This window comes from Zeugodacus cucurbitae, chromosome 6 (assembly GCF_028554725.1).
Source record: "Zeugodacus cucurbitae isolate PBARC_wt_2022May chromosome 6, idZeuCucr1.2, whole genome shotgun sequence".
Taxonomy (NCBI): domain Eukaryota; kingdom Metazoa; phylum Arthropoda; class Insecta; order Diptera; family Tephritidae; genus Zeugodacus; species Zeugodacus cucurbitae.
In genome coordinates, this window is record NC_071671.1 from 66,372,225 (window position 1) to 66,389,726 (window position 17,502).

Genomic DNA, 17,502 nt, shown 5'->3' on the forward strand with positions numbered 1-17,502 from the left:
GAGATAAAAACAGTTATATTACAGATTTTACAATATTCACGTAATACATGCTAATATTAGACGTTTTATTTTTTTAGAATTTATGCTTTACACCAAAGAAGCTTTATCATCAGCCGATGGAACAGTTGATAAAATATATGTAAACTTTTAATTGATTGATTTGAAAAGCCAAAGAAAGAGGAATAGAACCAAAATATTAAATATAACAACATGACAGACATCTCTGACAATTAAAATATTAACTTCACCAACAAACAAGTTAATGAAAAAAAATTATAATTAACTCGATTATGGTACTGTCTGAAATGCCTAAAAATTTATTTTACAAATATACAACGCTAAGACACAACAACATAAAAAATAATCAGCCAGTAAATATTTTAGAGATTTGAATATTATTAAATAACGGTATTAATGATGAACACTCTAAAAAAGTAATACCAGCAAAAATTATTTAATACTGACAGAGCTACAAATTTTTAATAATAATACTTTTACAACGTACCGTAAACTCGAGTTTATTGTGTATATTGTTATGCAGCATTCATCCTTATAGCCTCTTCGCACAAGAGTTAATTGATCAATTAACCGCTCTTTGCTCGATCAAAGCGGCTGATTTAGATCGATTTATCATACATAAAAATGTTAATTTACCACATTAATTTTTAATCGAATATAAATTAAGTCGAAATTGGAATGCAACTCTGTGGATTGTTGTCCAAGTTGTAAATTTGGCTTACCAACTTTTTATGAACAGCAACAAATTATATAACAGCTGATCGTTATTCGAGTAGCCGGCTGTGCAAAAAGCAAAACTTGGTTTCTCAATTATAATCTTAATGTATTAAATTAATTTGACTGTGCGAATAGGCTATTGCGTTGTCCACTTAATTTAATATGACTTTTCAGATGTTCATGCTTGAAATTAAATTCCGAGTTCTTTTAATTGAAACTCGACTTAAACTAACTTTTGGTAGAATATTATAAATAGACAACAATAATGATTTTGTTAATTAGAGTCTTTTTGTGTAATTTCAGCAGATTACTTCAATGCATTGCTTGATATTATAAATTAACTACACAATTAATGATGCAATTTGAATTTTGTTAATTTAAAAGTTTTTTTTAAATTTTGGTTATAATACTTGTGAAATAATATTATTTTTTTACATTAAAAAAAAAGTTTCAAATTAAAATTTTGTTTTTTATTTTTAATTTTCTATTCTCTATTTTATGATACAAATACATACATATAATTAACTATAAATATACACACTTACACTAAACACTCATAAGATTCATATGTGATAACTGTACTGCATGTAAACTCGTACTCCGCGCTAAGGCTTCAAGTATTTTTGTTTTGCTATTACTGTTTACAAATACTATATATTTTACTGAAATATTTCAAACTGTTGGTTTTCTGACATTAATTAGTTATAAATTAAGAAATTTTTACTGTAAAAAATTTTTGGTGTAAAAAATATTGCTTTGAAAGTAGATAAGAAAACGTACATAGTTCCATGAAAACACTCATACATACATACATACTTACACTATATTCTGAAGAGCTCAATACATACATAATTAAGCACAAATACAACAAATGATATTCGATATGATGATATTCATATATATATACATACATATGTACGTATATGTATAGCGTTTATATATACTTATACATACAAATATCTAGTTAAAATAGCTCAATGAAAAATATGAATAAATAATTAAATACAAATATAAACATTTTCGGTGTAAAACAATAAACGCTCACCTCTGAAATACTTTAAAATTTACACAAACACAAAACTATTTCATTACAAATAAAATATTTGATTACTAAAATAACGACACTTCTCATTTATTTTCGATGCAGATTATAACATAGATATAGTATTTTATGGAGAGTTAATTACAAAAGTTTTATTGAAACAAATTTAAAAAACAGTTATTATAGATTTCAAAAATAAAAAATACAGTTACATAACAATACCGCTTTGTCGGTTTCTAGCTCTTCGTTGTGGTGGGTGCATCGGGTATTACCATATCGTTCGGCAATTCACGCACCAGCGACAGCAGTTTGTCCAACTTTTGCACCTGCAGCGTATTTTGATCGAGATACTGTTGTTTCTTGGGCGGTTTCACCATCAGACGCAAATTGGGTGACAGTTTCAATGAGGTCACGGTACTCCTGCAAAGAAAAAAAACAATCAAAAACCTTGCACCACTCAGAAGTAAACAGTTTCGTAACACTCACTTGTCATCGCCGACAATCAGGAAGGGAAGATTCTCATTGAATGTTAGACGCGTCAGTTTGTTCTTGCGTTTCGGCACGACCGCTTGCACACAGATCGGCTTGTATTTATTCACATTCAAATCGAAGACGAACACTTTACCCTCATTGGTGCAGGCGGCGAAGACAGTGCTTGAGAAGGGCGCCCACTTGACATCGCCCACCGAAGAACCCAGATCGAAAATGAATAGGGGTTCGGGTCGCATGTCCTCCCACACTTTGACGCGCCAATCGCCACTGCACGAAATGAATATGTTCGAATTGTAGCGATTGAAATCGATGCGATAGACGGTGAGATGATGTGCATTGTAGGTCATTAAGTATTTGGAACTATACGCTATGCTGCATTTGTAGATGAGACCCTCTTCGGTGCCGATTAAATAGATTTCCGGATTGGACGGATGGAATTTCATGCAAGAACCACAACTGCGTAACTGCACTTCGGTGCCATCGGGTCCCTCGACAATGCCATTCGTTAGAAAAAGCGTTGTTATTGTTGTGATCATGAAATCATTTTGCATGAGCACCCAGTTGAAGACGCGACCATCCGTTGAGACGGAATAAAAATTGATCTCACCATCCGCCATGTCGGGACCCCATTTGATCTGGGAATGTACGGATTAAAATGAGCTTAATGCTATTTATCTCGCAAATATATATATTTACATACCTCCCATGCGCATTCCGAATGTTTATTGTGAACTCCCACCGAAAGATAAAGTGGCTTTTCGTAGTCCTCTCTTAAATTGTAGACGGCCACACTGCCATCGTACATACCTATGAAATATACGTGCACATATAATCATTATACAATGCTCGTGAATTAAAACGAACCTATTGCGACCAAAAAGGGATATGTTGGATGGATGTCGCAACACATGACGCCGCTCTCCGTCGATACTGCGGTTTAAGATGTGAGAAATTTCAACATATATAAACTATATAAAATCTATATATCTCAACATACTTATATAATCCGGATAGGAAGGGTTCTTCACTGTGAAAAAGCAAATGGCACCCTCATTCGGTTGCTTCATGAACTCATCTATAGATTATCATTATATATCAGCACCATATTATCAATTTTTCTTCGAGACTTACGTGATCCGTAGCACACCGCAAATAAATCGTAGTACATCGGATTGAATAGGATATCTGTGACACTCAATTTTCGTATGCGATCATAGTTGAATTTCCACAAAGGCAATAAAGTGCCCTCCTGTTCTCTGTACTCATCAGCCGGATCTTCCCAGTAGCGATAATCGTTGGCGATCTCCTCGTAAATATTTTGATTTATCATACGTTCCAATATCTGCCATGCCTTGAGATACTTCTTATTCAGCAGCTCGGCTTCTGCAGCCTTATCCAACTTTTTCGCGCCAACATCCTTTCGATGTCCGCCACGCTTATCATCTTTCTTCTCCCGTTCCTTTTGTTGCTGTTCGAAGTCCTCTGCATAACTATCGTAAATCTTCCACTGCAAGACATTGGCGCCATATTGTGAACGCGGCGGTGGTATAGTTTGTGTTTCAACACTCTAAATTTATGTGAAAGAAAGGGGAGCTTCACATAACAAAGCAGCTTATACGTTACGTTTCAAAGTGGTTTACCCTTCTCGGATTGGTGTAGGTTAGAGCGGAACGTTCGCAAAAATTAAACTGATTTAATAATTTACGCTTTCGTCCACCTGTCGCCGGTGCTGCGGTTGGCGCTCCTAAGTAAAATGAGCAAATATAAATAAGTAAGTAACATAGTGTAAGTAATTATTAATTTAAGTGATTGTTGAAATCTTTTAACGAAATAAGTAATTTTTCACACCTGCCGCTTCACCGCCCTCTTCGGCTGCAGCATCAGCATCTCCACCACCGTCTTCAACCAACTCCTCTTCTTCGCCCTCTAACTCTTCCTCTGGCATTTCTTCATCTCCTTCTTTAGATTGCTTGGCTGCCTTCTCCTCCCCTTCTTCTTCCTCTTCTGATATCTTTGTTGCACGACTTTTTCGATCCTCAACTTCCGTCTCAACGAAGGAACCACTGACTGCGGGTAATGGGTATCCTAACATTTAAATTAAGTATACATGTTATTTTGATATCTCGTTTGTTATATATATATTTATATAAAAAGTATATCAACCGATTTCGCCCATCTCCTCCATTTGAATTTTCGCTTCATCCGAATCTATATGTAAAGCACTACCCTCCATTTGCATGAGGGTTACCGTGTTTCCAGCGATCGGCACCTGAAAATTGTTGCTTGAGTCGTTACATGGAACTTTTTAATACTTTATAATACTGAAAGTAGCTTTGTACAATCGAGTTCTCTACATTATCTCATCCGAGAATAAATTTGACATGTAGGAACCCAAAAGAGATTAATATCGAAGTTATGCGCATCGGATTTGTTGATTTTACAGACAATGTTTGATCAAGTAACTTGTTCATTGAAAATGTCTTATATTTAACAGTAACATAAACCTTCTAAGTCGTACTCAGTCAATGAGTCAATGATAAAAATTGGCTTCACGAACCTATCGAAATCAATTATGTTCTATCAAGCCAATGACAGGTCACACACATAGATGGAACCCAGCATCCGATTAGCTTGTTTGGAAAATTCGTTTCAAGAGAAGCTTCTATGGTAGTGCCATTATGAAATTCACTTCAAAATAATCACGATGCATCGAACTAATCGGATCATTCTAACTAGGCAACATTCAATTTAACGAAAAAAAACTGGATCACTTTTTACTAGGCCTAATATACATTTTTTCTATATCTTATAAATTGAAAACCCACCTGTACGAATGCGCTCTCCTTGAAGCTGTACACAACCAAATTGTGTATGACATTCGTATTTGTTGTTGTCAACACCCTAGTTATCTCCTCGGCCAATTCGGCTTCAGTTAATTCCAATTGATCATCGGGCTTAAGCAATTGGCGTGACTTAACCCACGCATCGAAGTCATCTGCGTCTCCACCGCCATCTTTGATGTTGGATTTCGAAACTGACTTGATCTGTTAGAAATGCGATTGCAAAAATTCCGTTAGAAAGTGAGGGGTTGTTAATATAAAATATAGCAGTATTAAAAAGAGAAAATGTTTAAAATACTTTTTTATTATGATTATTTTTCACATAAGAAAAGGTGTTGCATATGGTTTTTAAACTGAGAGACTTTTTTTATTAAATAAATATTAACACAGGTGTTGTTATTTAATTAACCTTACTCCGGTATTTGGTGAAGTAAGCAAATGTTTTTTTTGCCGTACTAAATGTAAGCAGCTAGTAGTTAAAATAACTAGTTTAGAATACTTACTTATATTTATTTGAATAGAGTTTAAGAGACTCGCAGAGAGTTAAATTGTGTTCATTAATAAATATAAATATAAATTGTAGAAAATCATGCAAGCCCTCATGCTATGGCTACATACGAGTATATGTAGTTATTTACACGTTTGCCTCTTTATGGAAGTCAGTTACCTGCAACGCATGTGACCTGGTCGGCGTACTCTCTTCACTAATCAGCTCATGCATTTGACCATCCGCAGTGTGGGCATCAGTGGTCATAATAGATGCCGTTATTTTTGTGTTTCACAACTATTTACAAAACTATATTTGTGTTTAAATTTTATGTAAAAACTAATTTGTATGTATAAGTACTTTCTAAGTTTGCCAATCATAATTACAGAATAAATACAGTAAAAGCCAAAGAAACCAATTGCATATTTACAAGAAAATTTATTCATATTTTATTTTCAACTATTCCAAATATATATACAAATTTCTGTGTATAATACAATTATATACATTGCTGTAAAGATTAGTTAAAAAATAATGTGAAAATAATTACTAAATTTTTTCCAACTACCGCTTTATTTGCGATTTTCCACATCTTGCCAATCAAACGACTGATTTACAACTAAAGCTGCCATGAAACACTCGAAGGTAATTGACAGGATTACCTAGAGCACAAACCCCCACACACACGCTATATATTTAGACAACCACATGTAAGTGGTGAAAGACATTTGTTTTCTACATTGGAACTGTCGTGACGCTTCATCACCTGCAACAGATACTCGCACAGAGTTCTGCCACTACTATCATTGCCGAATGACGAAAGAGTAACTGTAAATTGGCAGTTTGACGTAGTTGTTACGGGTCTGCATTTATAAATAACAAATACATATGTACTTGCCAATAACATTTTCTGTAAAAGAATGCATCGAAAGCGTTGGAAAATCGTGAATGAAAACTTTTAAAAGTCGAACTAAAGTAGTTTGGAACGAATTTTATTTTTGTGTGCTAAAATTATCTACAAATTTATATTTTTGCACGCGCATTCAAAACAATACCCAGCAAGTTATTTATAATGTTGGTGTTACAGATGTACTCCGGTGTGTCTGGATATAAACAATCGAACTTTAACTAATGTAAACAATTATAAAGAGTACTTAACTAAACGAATAATAAACTATCATTGCAATCACATTTCCTACCAATTAAAAAAGCTGCGTTCTAAATTTAAGTTTCTCAACATTATTAAGGGGGTATTCTGGTCTAGAAATTCCAAAAAATCGAAAATTTTTTTTTTCATATTTTCAAAGTTTAACTATTCAAGAATATGTATACGAGAGGATTTTTCAAAATTTAAATTATTTTCGGAGATATAAGCATTTTTCTGACCTGGCATAAACTGGTTCGGCCGGAACTTAGACTATAGAAAACTTTACCCGAAACTTTAAACGCGTTTTTCTCAAAACTGTGTTTTTCGGTACGATACCCACGATTTTTCAGGTTCTACTGGACCGATTTACTTGAAATTTATATGGACTCTTCTTTATTGGCTTTTCTAGAACTGGAACTGGGCCCATCCCTAAATTTTCATTTTTACTATTTTTAAAAAATTCAAAACAGTCAAAAAAAGTGGTCGAAAAAAAATTTTTTTTTAAACAGTCGCCATTTTGTTATACAATTTTTTTCAAACTTTTCCCTAGTTCCGGATATTGCGACATTATTCTTGATTAATAATTTTTTTTTTTTTGGTTTCAGATTGCTAGGAGGGTCGAAATCATGGGTACGGTCACGTGAAAATTTTTCAAAAGCCCCCACTCCGACAGCTCATAATTTATTCAATTTTTCACTGTTTTTAGTTTTTAATTTTTTTCTTTATTCTTTGAATGTTAATAAACAACCAATAAAAAAATGGATAGTGAAAATATTAATTGCCTTTTTTTTACGACCTTTCAAAAATTACCTAAAATTTACGCTTCTACACCAGAATAACCCCTTAACGATCCTTTATGTACACTTTGGGACCGTCGGAATAGCGTCATATTTGAAATTTAAGACCTAACTGCCATAATATCAATGCTAACAGGTGCAGTTTTCAATACGGCAAATTTAGTGACAGAAAGTTTTTCTCATTTAATTTTTATAGCACTTTACGGTAACTCTCTTGGAGCAAAATGTAAAAGCTGGTCAAATTGTTATGTCAATCTTACAGTGAAGTGTCAGCCTCACAGCGAAATATCATTAATATCATAATTAAATCGACAGATTTTTGTCAAATTAGCGTCATTAAATTTGACATAATAAAAATCGCGCGCAAATCTGTAAATTTAGCTATCTCTTGAAAAAAAATTTCCTAAGGTATAAAAAGTGAACAATTGTGATGTCGCCCGATATGTTAATTAGCTATAGAGAATAGCTAGTATTTGTACTATTTCTATGTACGCAATAAGGAACAATTACAAACTAGTACAATAAGAATCCGTATTGAGCTACATAAAATTACTACTGGGTTATTTATGCAAGTTATATGGAGTCATAAATGTCGGTAGGAGAAGAGGCAACACATTGAATTAAGTATTGTGTTGGCATGGGAAATTCGCAAATAATTTGGTGTAATTACCCTTACTAGCAGAAGTCAGTATATTGTCAGAGGTCACGGTTTGCAGAAATGCCAATTTCGTTATTTATAAATAACTGCGGGTTGTACATAGACAAATGAATAAATTATAATACATTGTGAGTTGATAGTGAACGTTTTGAGCAGTTAATGTGTTATTCTAACGGTAATAAAAGGTTAAAACGGTATTATATTAATAGTTTCACGGTAATAAATGCTTGACATAGCACTAGACAATTATAGTGCTGAATACCAAAGAAAAGCAAATACGAAAATTTTAAATAAGAATAAAATTTCGAAGTAAATACGTTTTATAGTTTTTCCCGGTGATATGAATAAAAGTTGCCTTTCTATAAGTATGTTCTAAATATTTCCACGTCCAAACCATGTTTTATAAAATAAGTTCGAAATGGTCGAAGAACACAGGTTGAATGTACTGTAAGATCGAATGAAGTTTGATCTAATAAGATCTATTCCAAAACAAAAGAATATTTATTTGGATGAAATTGTTAGAGATAAATTTCGAAGCATAAGGACAGTTTGAGTAATATCTTCCTACACATAGTATTTATTCATAAAGAGCATATATATTCGCTAAAAATATAAAAATAATATATTATACTAATATAAATTATAATACTATATGGAGATTAGAAATACAGATTTAGATAACGCAAATAGTGTCTTTCTTATGTTAACATTTTTGACTAAAAAGTCGCTACAAAATTATTGATATTTACGTGCTAGATGCATTTGAATGCAGCCTAGTCCATTGCGTGATAAAAGCTAATAAAACGAACTTTCAAGGAACCGAAAGGAAGTGCATTCTGACTAAAAGTCTCAAAAATTAATAACTTTTCTTAGATAGATTCACGGGCATGCATGTCATGGAGTAATTATAGCTATTTTTCAACAAAGTATACACCTGAATAAATGCCAATATGATATTGGTGTTAAAAAAAAACGTATATACATATATATAACGGTAACAAATCTATCCTAAAATGGGTAACATGAGTATATATTCGGATAATATTATACCGGGAAGTGAGTGCGATATAAAGCTACTTTTAAAGTAGATCTGATCATGAAAATAACTGAAGTGGGCATATACTGAATATAATGATTTAAGACCCTGAGTTTACTTTATACCTTAAATTCGGATAAGAATATTATATAAAATTATTAAAAGATAGGTATGAAATTACCCCATATACCGAATATCCTTATTTCCATCTGTCTAGTTGATTTTTAGTTTATCAAATAGATATACTGATGAAACTAATTTGGTAATTGCCTTTAATAAGAAATAATTTCTTACGGAAAATAGGGACAAATTACCCTCAACTACTTTTAGCATGGAATACTAAAGATTTCAGACTACGATTTTAATATTTATTTATATACTTTTTTGGAGATATTGGAGGTATGAATTCGCTCAACACAATAATTTAATCGGCACTGTAAAATCCTACAGAACCCGAATAGTTCTTCTTCTACACCTATGGATATACAACTTACTTTCTCGAAGAAGTACTTCGAACAACGAATGATCAAAGAGGGTGGTCATACTACATCGGATCAGAATCTTCTTGCTCCAAAACCGTTCAAGTGGCTATGCGAGCAAATTGGTCGGCTTTGCGAAACTTATATTCATAAGTAAGTGTATGATATTTTGAAACGATTTATTTAAATTAGTTCAAAAAAGATAATATTTTATATCTACTATCATATATCCAAGAAAATCGCATATAATAATAATATGAGAAATCTTGGAGGTCAGAGGGTTAAAGTCGAAATAAAAATTCGTAAATGGCCTTTAAAAGACTTATATTATATTTGTCAATACGATGTAATTCGAAGTTTATAATTTGCATTCGACAAATCAGCCGTTTCAGCCTTCAGAGGCATGTAATATATTACACTAACACATATGTAAATACAGTTATATTACTTTACCAGAGTGTGAGTATGTAATATAAATATTTGTATCCGTGATTCACCTTAATTTTTGAACCCTTCTTTCTATCGCCGCCTGCGCCTCCGCCAGAAAGTCGTTGCTGCAGTTGCTGTTGTTGTTGTTGCAGTTGCTGTTGCTGCTGCAATTGTTGCTGCTTATTTGGCATAATGCTTTGTAAAGTTTTTAATAGCCGCCACTAAATGTAAATAAAGTAAAAATATATCACACGAAAATATCCGCACGTTTTCGTTCTGCACACATACACACACGCATGCGCCCAACCACAGACAATTGCTAAAATGCACACCAAATAAGATACGCGTTAATTTTTTGTTTGTTTGGTGGAAAACTGAATGCACGTCGAGTTTATTTAATTTTGAAAATGTTATAATATTCAGAAAATGCAATTATTTGATGAAAATCGCTTTATGACTTTTCATATTTTGATTTTAATATTTTGAACATTTTCTTTGCTTTCGTTCGTTGACTTTCAACTGCTCTTTTCATGTTTTCTTGCCGTTGTTTATTTATTGCTCATTTCATTTCATTTCCTTGATTAGATACTCGTTTCGCCTTTTAGCTTTCGTCGTCAAGCATTAAAGTTGCTATAGAAATTTTTATTGAATTAGAATTGTTTTAGTTATCGATTAATCGCATGGGTTTGGGATTTTCATGTGTTAGTATATAAGTATTGGTTTTTTTTAAGCTTTTCTTAAGCTTAAAACACATTTACACATATATTCTTCAGCTCACCTTAAGTTATTTGACTCAAACGCAGCTGTTGCAACTCCGTAAAGTAGAAATAACGTTCTCCCGCCCCAGGTAGATAAACATGCTCGAGGAACTCTTCTTCGGTAAAACTATTTGGATCATAAACGAAGGGCACATTTTCTAATTCAACGTCGATAGACGATGATGTAGACAACATATGTGGTTCTGCGCTTGTGATTGACCTAGTCAGAGATATGATATTTTGTTGTGTTGTTGTACTCTCCGTTTCCTCTATGTATTGTTTCTCGCTGTCTCGTGTAAATTCTGGTGGACGGTTCTTTAAACATTCAGCGCGTTTCTCCACAGCATCTATTGCGCGCAATAAAATCGGATTTCTGCAATGAAAAACCCAGTACATGTTAACAATATTACACACTTGGACTCACACACAGTGCACACTCACTTAATGCGGTTGACAAATGCATCAATCTCGTCCATAGTCTTCGTGTAATCATTCAAGTACGGATTCTCGGCAATATAGTGATTGCGTTTCAAAATTATATCTATATCGATTTCAAGATCGGCATCCAATAGGCAATTACGTACATCACAATGCATTAAGGTGGTGTTGTATTGCAACACAGTCAAGATTTCTTCACCAGCTTTCGCACTAATGGGCACTGCGCGCAGATCCAACCAGCGGAGCGGCGGGTGCTTTAGAAATTCATTGGCGATGCAGCAAATAATCGCCGATTCGGTCATCTGTGAAGTACGCACATTCAATTGTGTGATGTTTTGTGTACCGAGAACCTTTGTGCTGAGCTCGTGTAGACCACGTTCACCCAGCGGATTGCCAGCTAGACCGAGATATTCCAATTTGCCAGCATATTGGCTAAGACCGATCGCCAAAAAGTGCAAAGCATGTGCACCAATCGAATTATGCTCCAGTTCGAGCGATTTTATAGTGTCCGTATGACGGAATAACTCAAACAAACCTAAACCGCAATCATCACCCAAGCAATCGTAACCGAAATCAATAGTTTCTATGCTCTGCAAGCATTTCAGTGACTTGGCGAGTATATATAATTTTCGGGCATCCATATAGCTGGAACGTAGACGGAATGTCTTAAGCTTTTGCAGAAACGAGATACCACTGGAAACAATAAAAATGGGAATTAATCCAATGTTAATTACGCATGGAACGCGCAACTCACTAAGCCAGCCCCTCCATATCGGCGTAAGAGAACTTCAGGTGTCTTTCGTGAAAGTCACGTTTCATATCCGGACCGCGAAACTCTATAGTGAAAGTGACTAGATTCTCAAAAAAGCGCAGAAAACGTAAGCTCACATGATGACATAGCCTGGTCGGATAAACGAGCTTCTTCATAGTCTTCAGTTGACGTTCCAAATTTCGCCGATCGACCACCAAGTGCTCTTCATCCTCCTCCGGCGGTTCAACAACCATATCGAAAACACCCTTTGCTCTGAATTTTTTCTTCTTTTTACCAACTACAGGCTCCTCATCAGGAGGTGGTGTCATTGTTTTCTGTGATTCTCGTACGCGTCGTATTTTTTGTCGTTCGAAACGCCGTTTCTCTTGCGCCTCTCTCAATACACGCGTACGTTCTTTACGTTCTGCCATGATTTCCTCATGCATACGTTCCCATTGCAATTCTTCTTCCGTTTTATATACCTCTGGTATCTCTTCTTCTGCGCTATCTCTTCTTGTTTCTTTAACAGCCATAGTCTTAGTGGTGCCACGTTTCGATTTCAACTCCTCTTCCTCGGAACCCATCTCTTCTTCCGAAGCGGACATAGTAGAACGTGGCGTCACCGTCATTGATTCTACATCCGTTGAATCGCTTTCGGACTCTTCAGAATCATCGAGATGTATGTGCTCATTAAAAAACCTCTCCGTCATCGATTGTAATTTACGTATGTGCATTTCGTCGACATAATCCTTTATTTTTAAAGCTATTGGTTGCATTTCATCTATAGGAAAATACTCGGCCGGACACGCTTCCACCAATTCCACAAATTTCATAGATAATCCAAGACTACGCCAGTTGTATTCTTTTTTGAAAGTCAATGTAATATTCTCATGTTTGGACAATACAAAACGTCGCCAGTATTTCTCGTCGGTAATGTCATAGCATTCTTCCAATGGTAAATCCAAGCGTAGCGAATCGTAGTACAGACGTAATTTCAACGGATCCCCAGATATTAGTGGCAATTGCTTCGGTGTGTGGGCCTGTGTCAAGGCGCGTGTACACAGATCCCTCAGTGGACCCAACTTAGGATTCTCGATGAAAATTTCGGCGTACACGGTGCGCCCCTGTTCTGACTTCAACGCGAGCGTCTCCCATGATGGTCGGTAAACATCGTATGCTATCAATAGGTCATGTTCTTGTGGTAAACCCAAAGTATTCATGCGTATGGGATTAAAGTAATCCGTCTTAACTTCCTCTTTTATCTCCTCCATTTTGGTTTATTTACTACTAAAAATATATATATTTCTTTAATATTCAAATTAAATAAAACGATATTTGATTTCTTCAAAAATATATTTATCTATCGACAGAGTTTTTTAGTAATTAGTAAGAGATGACAAGTCTTCAAAAATATCTAATTGTGACAAGTTTTATAAGATTTGAATATGTGTACAAGAGAAAAGTTTCTGTAATAGAATAGAAAAGGAGGCAAACGTTTTACAATGGGTGTTAGATCAAGGTCTGGACCGAGAGATGGACCGAGATATGGTCGAGAGAACATATGTATTCGCTTAACCACATTCATCTAAAAATTGTTGAGATTAAATTATACCTTTTCAAGCCTCTTCTCAAGCCAAATTTCTTAAAGGATTACAAACCACATATATTTGTTTTTAGAATCAAAAATGTATTATTTTATTAATTTATGGTTCAGAGTTATTATAAAATGTTTACCGTATTATATATACAATTTCAAAATATACAAATTCGCATATTTTAGTTAGTAATTGGGATGTGGTCCCCTTGGTATATCAAAATACCAGAAACGTGACATAATTTCATTCTTTTCAAATGTATTTGGATCTTCAAATTGAAATTTTGGTTTTGTTATCGAACTTGACTCCTCTTCTTCCAATGATTCCTCTTCCGCTTCCTCTTCGCCGACGTCTTCATCTTCTAAATGTGCTGGTTCTAGATGGAAATTAAAAATAGAACTTACAGCCTCACTATCACGATGAAATAAATTCGGACGCAAGTTCAAGCACTCTTCTCTCCTTTCTACTGCTTCTATTGCACGTAAAAGGATTTTGTTTCTGAAAGATTACAAAAATTATATGCGTTACTTGGTCAAATTTCTAAAAGTACCAAGTAGAACTCAGTTGAAAAAATGCCAAGGAGTGTATATCGAGATAAACTGAAAGTTCTACAGGGTAATCATCTACAAATTTAACGGTGTAATGATTTTGCATACTTTGTTCTTTTGATAGATTCATCGATATCCTCGATAGATATCCTTCTATCGCCAATTGCTGGATACAGAAAGAGAAATTTATTTCTTCTAGTGAGAATTTCGAAATCGACCTCCAAATCGGCAGGTAAGTCACAACCGCGCACATCAAATTTCCGTATTTTGTAGTTATTCCTTAATGCCTTTAGTATTTCACATGCAACATCGTTATTGATTACAACGCCCGACAAATCAATGCCCCGCAATACTTTAGAATGCGGTATCAGCTCCTGTGCAATACAACTTTGTATTCCCTCTTGTGAGAGTATTGCACCGCGTAGGCATAATTCCCGCACCTGCGTTGTATTTGCAATATGCAAGCAGAAGAGTCTGAACGCGTCTGTGTTAATGGTGCTGTGTGCCAAACTCAAGTACTGACAGTAACCCTCGTAGCCACCGAGTGCCCGCGCCAAATCGCAAATAGCATTAGCGCCGAGCTCATTACCGGTCAGATCGAGGGATATTATAGAGGTAGTTCTTTGGAAAAGTTCATGCAGGCCCTCGCCGCAATCATCCTTCAATTGATCATAGCTGAAGTCAACACTCTTCAAGGTGTGTATAGTCTTCAGACTTCTGGTGAGTATGAATAGTTTATTTGCATTCAAACGACTATTGCGTAGACTAAAGACTTTCAGACCACCTAAACTTCTGAGACCCCTGCGTTTAAAAAATAAAAATAAATTTGAAATAATATTTGATTCACTAGGTTTGTTTGCAATTTTTTTCCAACTCACTCAGCCAAACGTTCCATGTCGCGCGTACTGACATGAAAATGCCAGTCCTCAAATTTTGCTGGTGGCAGTGGGCCGTTAAACTGAATGTACAAGGAGGTCAAAAATGGAAAATATTTCAGCAAACGCAGATCCACATGATGGCAATAATCTGCAATCGCTGGATCTCTCATTGCCACCTGAAGTTGCTTAATTTTTTCTTTATTTAGCGCTTTCGACGCAACACTATCATCATCTGTTGGCGGTTCAACATCCATATCGAATACACTGATCATTTCAACATCACCTTTTTTTCGATCTCTCTCTGCTCTTCGTTTCTCCAGTCTATCCTTCGCAGCCTTTTCCTCGGCCGCCTTTTCCGCTGCCTCGAACTCAATTTTCGCCTGCTCTGCCAAGATACGCTTACGTTCCTTACACTCCGCCCGCTTTTGTCGTCTTACACGTTGTGCTATTCTCTTTTCGTTCCTTATTAGTTTATCTTCAAGCTCAGCATCATAAGCGTCCATCCACGTACTATGCATTGATTTCAAATCGTAATTCCAAGTCGAGTAAACACTCGCTGCACTTGCCATTCCCCTGTAGTAACCTGTGGGTTGTTTGTAGGTATACTCTTTCATTGTTGGACCCAAAAAAACATGTTTGTTTGAACTAGTATGGGAAGTACGCATGCTGCTCTTCCTGCTTTCTTCACTCTTCGTATCAATGTCCTCCTCCTCCGCCGCCAACTCGAGCTGCTGCTGCTCTTCCTCACTACTTGCAATAGTCGTAGATGAACCAGATGAAGTACATATGTCGTCGCGTTTCACATGTTTCAGTAGGTTGCGCTCCTCTATCAGTCGCAAATGTTCGATATGTAGGTCTGTTACGTAAAATTTGATTTTTTCAGATAAACTCTCAGTTGCTGCTTCATCCCAATATTCCGCACTTAATTGCTGTATGTATTTCTCTAATTTCATCGTAATGCCCTTACTTTTCCAATCGATTTGCTTAACTTGCAAACTCGGATCTTTGTGACGAGCCAAAACATAACGCTTCCAGTATTGCTCATCATCTATATAGTAACACTTCTCCAAAGGTAGATCAATATCCAGTGCTTCATAGTAGCTTCTCATTATTAAGGGATCGTTTTCAATAAAATCAACGAGTTCATTGGGCTCGTACATTTTTGCTAACGCTTTTGCGCATAAATACCATAAGGGTGCGAAGCCGGGCGGGTGTAAAAGCGCGTCAGCATATATTCTTTTTTTATCGGCCTCACTTTTTAGTAACCTCGTCTCCGGTGAGCTTTTATACACTTCATAAGCATTCAGAGCACCCTTATCTTCCGGGAAAACACCTATACTGCTCTCTTGCATGCATTTCAAATAGGTTTCCGATAATTTTGGCTTATTTTCCTCTTTACTGGGAACGGGTTGAATCACACTACCCAAACGTGGGTTTTGCATTTCCCTGCCGTTTGGTTATTACGGAATTTAGCCTGCAGTTCGATTCTGTTGGAACTTGGTATTCTTCCAAATTTGAACGCGTATAAAAATATTAAAAAAGTATATAAAAATTATATAAAAATCTGTAAAAAAATCTGTAAAAAATATATATATAAAAAATATGAGTGGTCTTTTAAAGTTCTATTGTTGGTCTGTCATAATTTTTGAAATCGTAAATTTTTTACAAAATTTGATCATGTTGGTAAGAAATTTGTTTGAAGTAAAGTGGCAATCTACAAAAGTTGGATATTGTATATCGTACCGTTATCGATTTCTTATTTGTTGTTATTATTAGCTGGTCTGCATTATATCTGACCTGGGCTGCGGAAAGGGGACTTAGGTGTCAAAAAATCAAATTTCACTTTTTAGTTGATTCGAGTTTTTTTTTTTGAGTTGTTGTTTATTTTTAACAGCTGTTTCCCAGAAAACTAGTTTTCGCACGTTAGCTCCCTTTTCGTAGACCAGGTCACATATGATTTTCTAGAGTGAGATTCCAAAGCTATCCAAATCTCAGGTCCTGATGTCATGAACTTACCCTCACAGCATCTCGATTTCCTAATACAAGTACTGAGCTCGTCGGTATTTGCTGTTGAGTGAGCCTATATCATATAGGAGGTATGTTCAAAAAATAACGGGAATATTCCTATATTCAAAAAACGTATTTTTGAATAGTTTTCATAGTTCCGATATTATGCACTTATGCCAGCGCTTCTCCCAATCGTCGAAACTCTTCTCAAACTCAATTTTTGGAATAGCCTTGGCTCTTTCTGCGATTTCATCTATGCTTGTAAAACGACGGTTTTGAGTTTCTCTTTATTTTTGGAATTGGAAAACGTCACACGGAGCCAAATTTGACGAATATGATGGCTGGGGCATCGTTACAGTATTGTTTTTGTCCAAGAATCCACGAA

The 17,502-nt window shown here is 35.3% G+C and overlaps 2 protein-coding genes across 2 annotated transcripts; both read right to left on the minus strand.

Annotated features, from left to right (window-relative positions):
* Positions 1-1,838: 1,838 nt before the first annotated feature.
* Positions 1,839-10,567, minus strand: LOC105211689 (dynein intermediate chain 2, ciliary). Its single transcript, XM_011183268.3, has 12 exons — positions 10,431-10,567; positions 10,211-10,363; positions 5,095-5,313; positions 4,433-4,538; positions 4,118-4,354; positions 3,910-4,013; positions 3,401-3,836; positions 3,267-3,344; positions 3,134-3,199; positions 2,970-3,076; positions 2,264-2,904; positions 1,839-2,197 (listed from the first exon to the last, which is right to left on the minus strand). The coding sequence occupies exons 2-12, from the start codon at positions 10,331-10,333 to the stop codon at positions 2,014-2,016; spliced, it is 2,301 nt and encodes a 766-aa protein (XP_011181570.1). The 5' UTR covers positions 10,334-10,363; positions 10,431-10,567; the 3' UTR covers positions 1,839-2,013.
* A 68-nt stretch (positions 10,568-10,635) lies between these two features.
* On the minus strand, positions 10,636-16,739 carry LOC105211691 (uncharacterized). The gene is made up of 7 exons (XM_054233518.1): positions 15,111-16,739; positions 14,341-15,033; positions 13,873-14,182; positions 12,093-13,366; positions 11,342-12,031; positions 10,921-11,273; positions 10,636-10,772 (listed from the first exon to the last, which is right to left on the minus strand). Exons 1-6 carry the CDS (start codon positions 16,550-16,552, stop codon positions 10,922-10,924), a joined length of 4,761 nt encoding a protein of 1,586 aa, XP_054089493.1. The 5' UTR covers positions 16,553-16,739; the 3' UTR covers positions 10,636-10,772; position 10,921.
* Between the last annotated feature and the right edge of the window lie 763 nt (positions 16,740-17,502).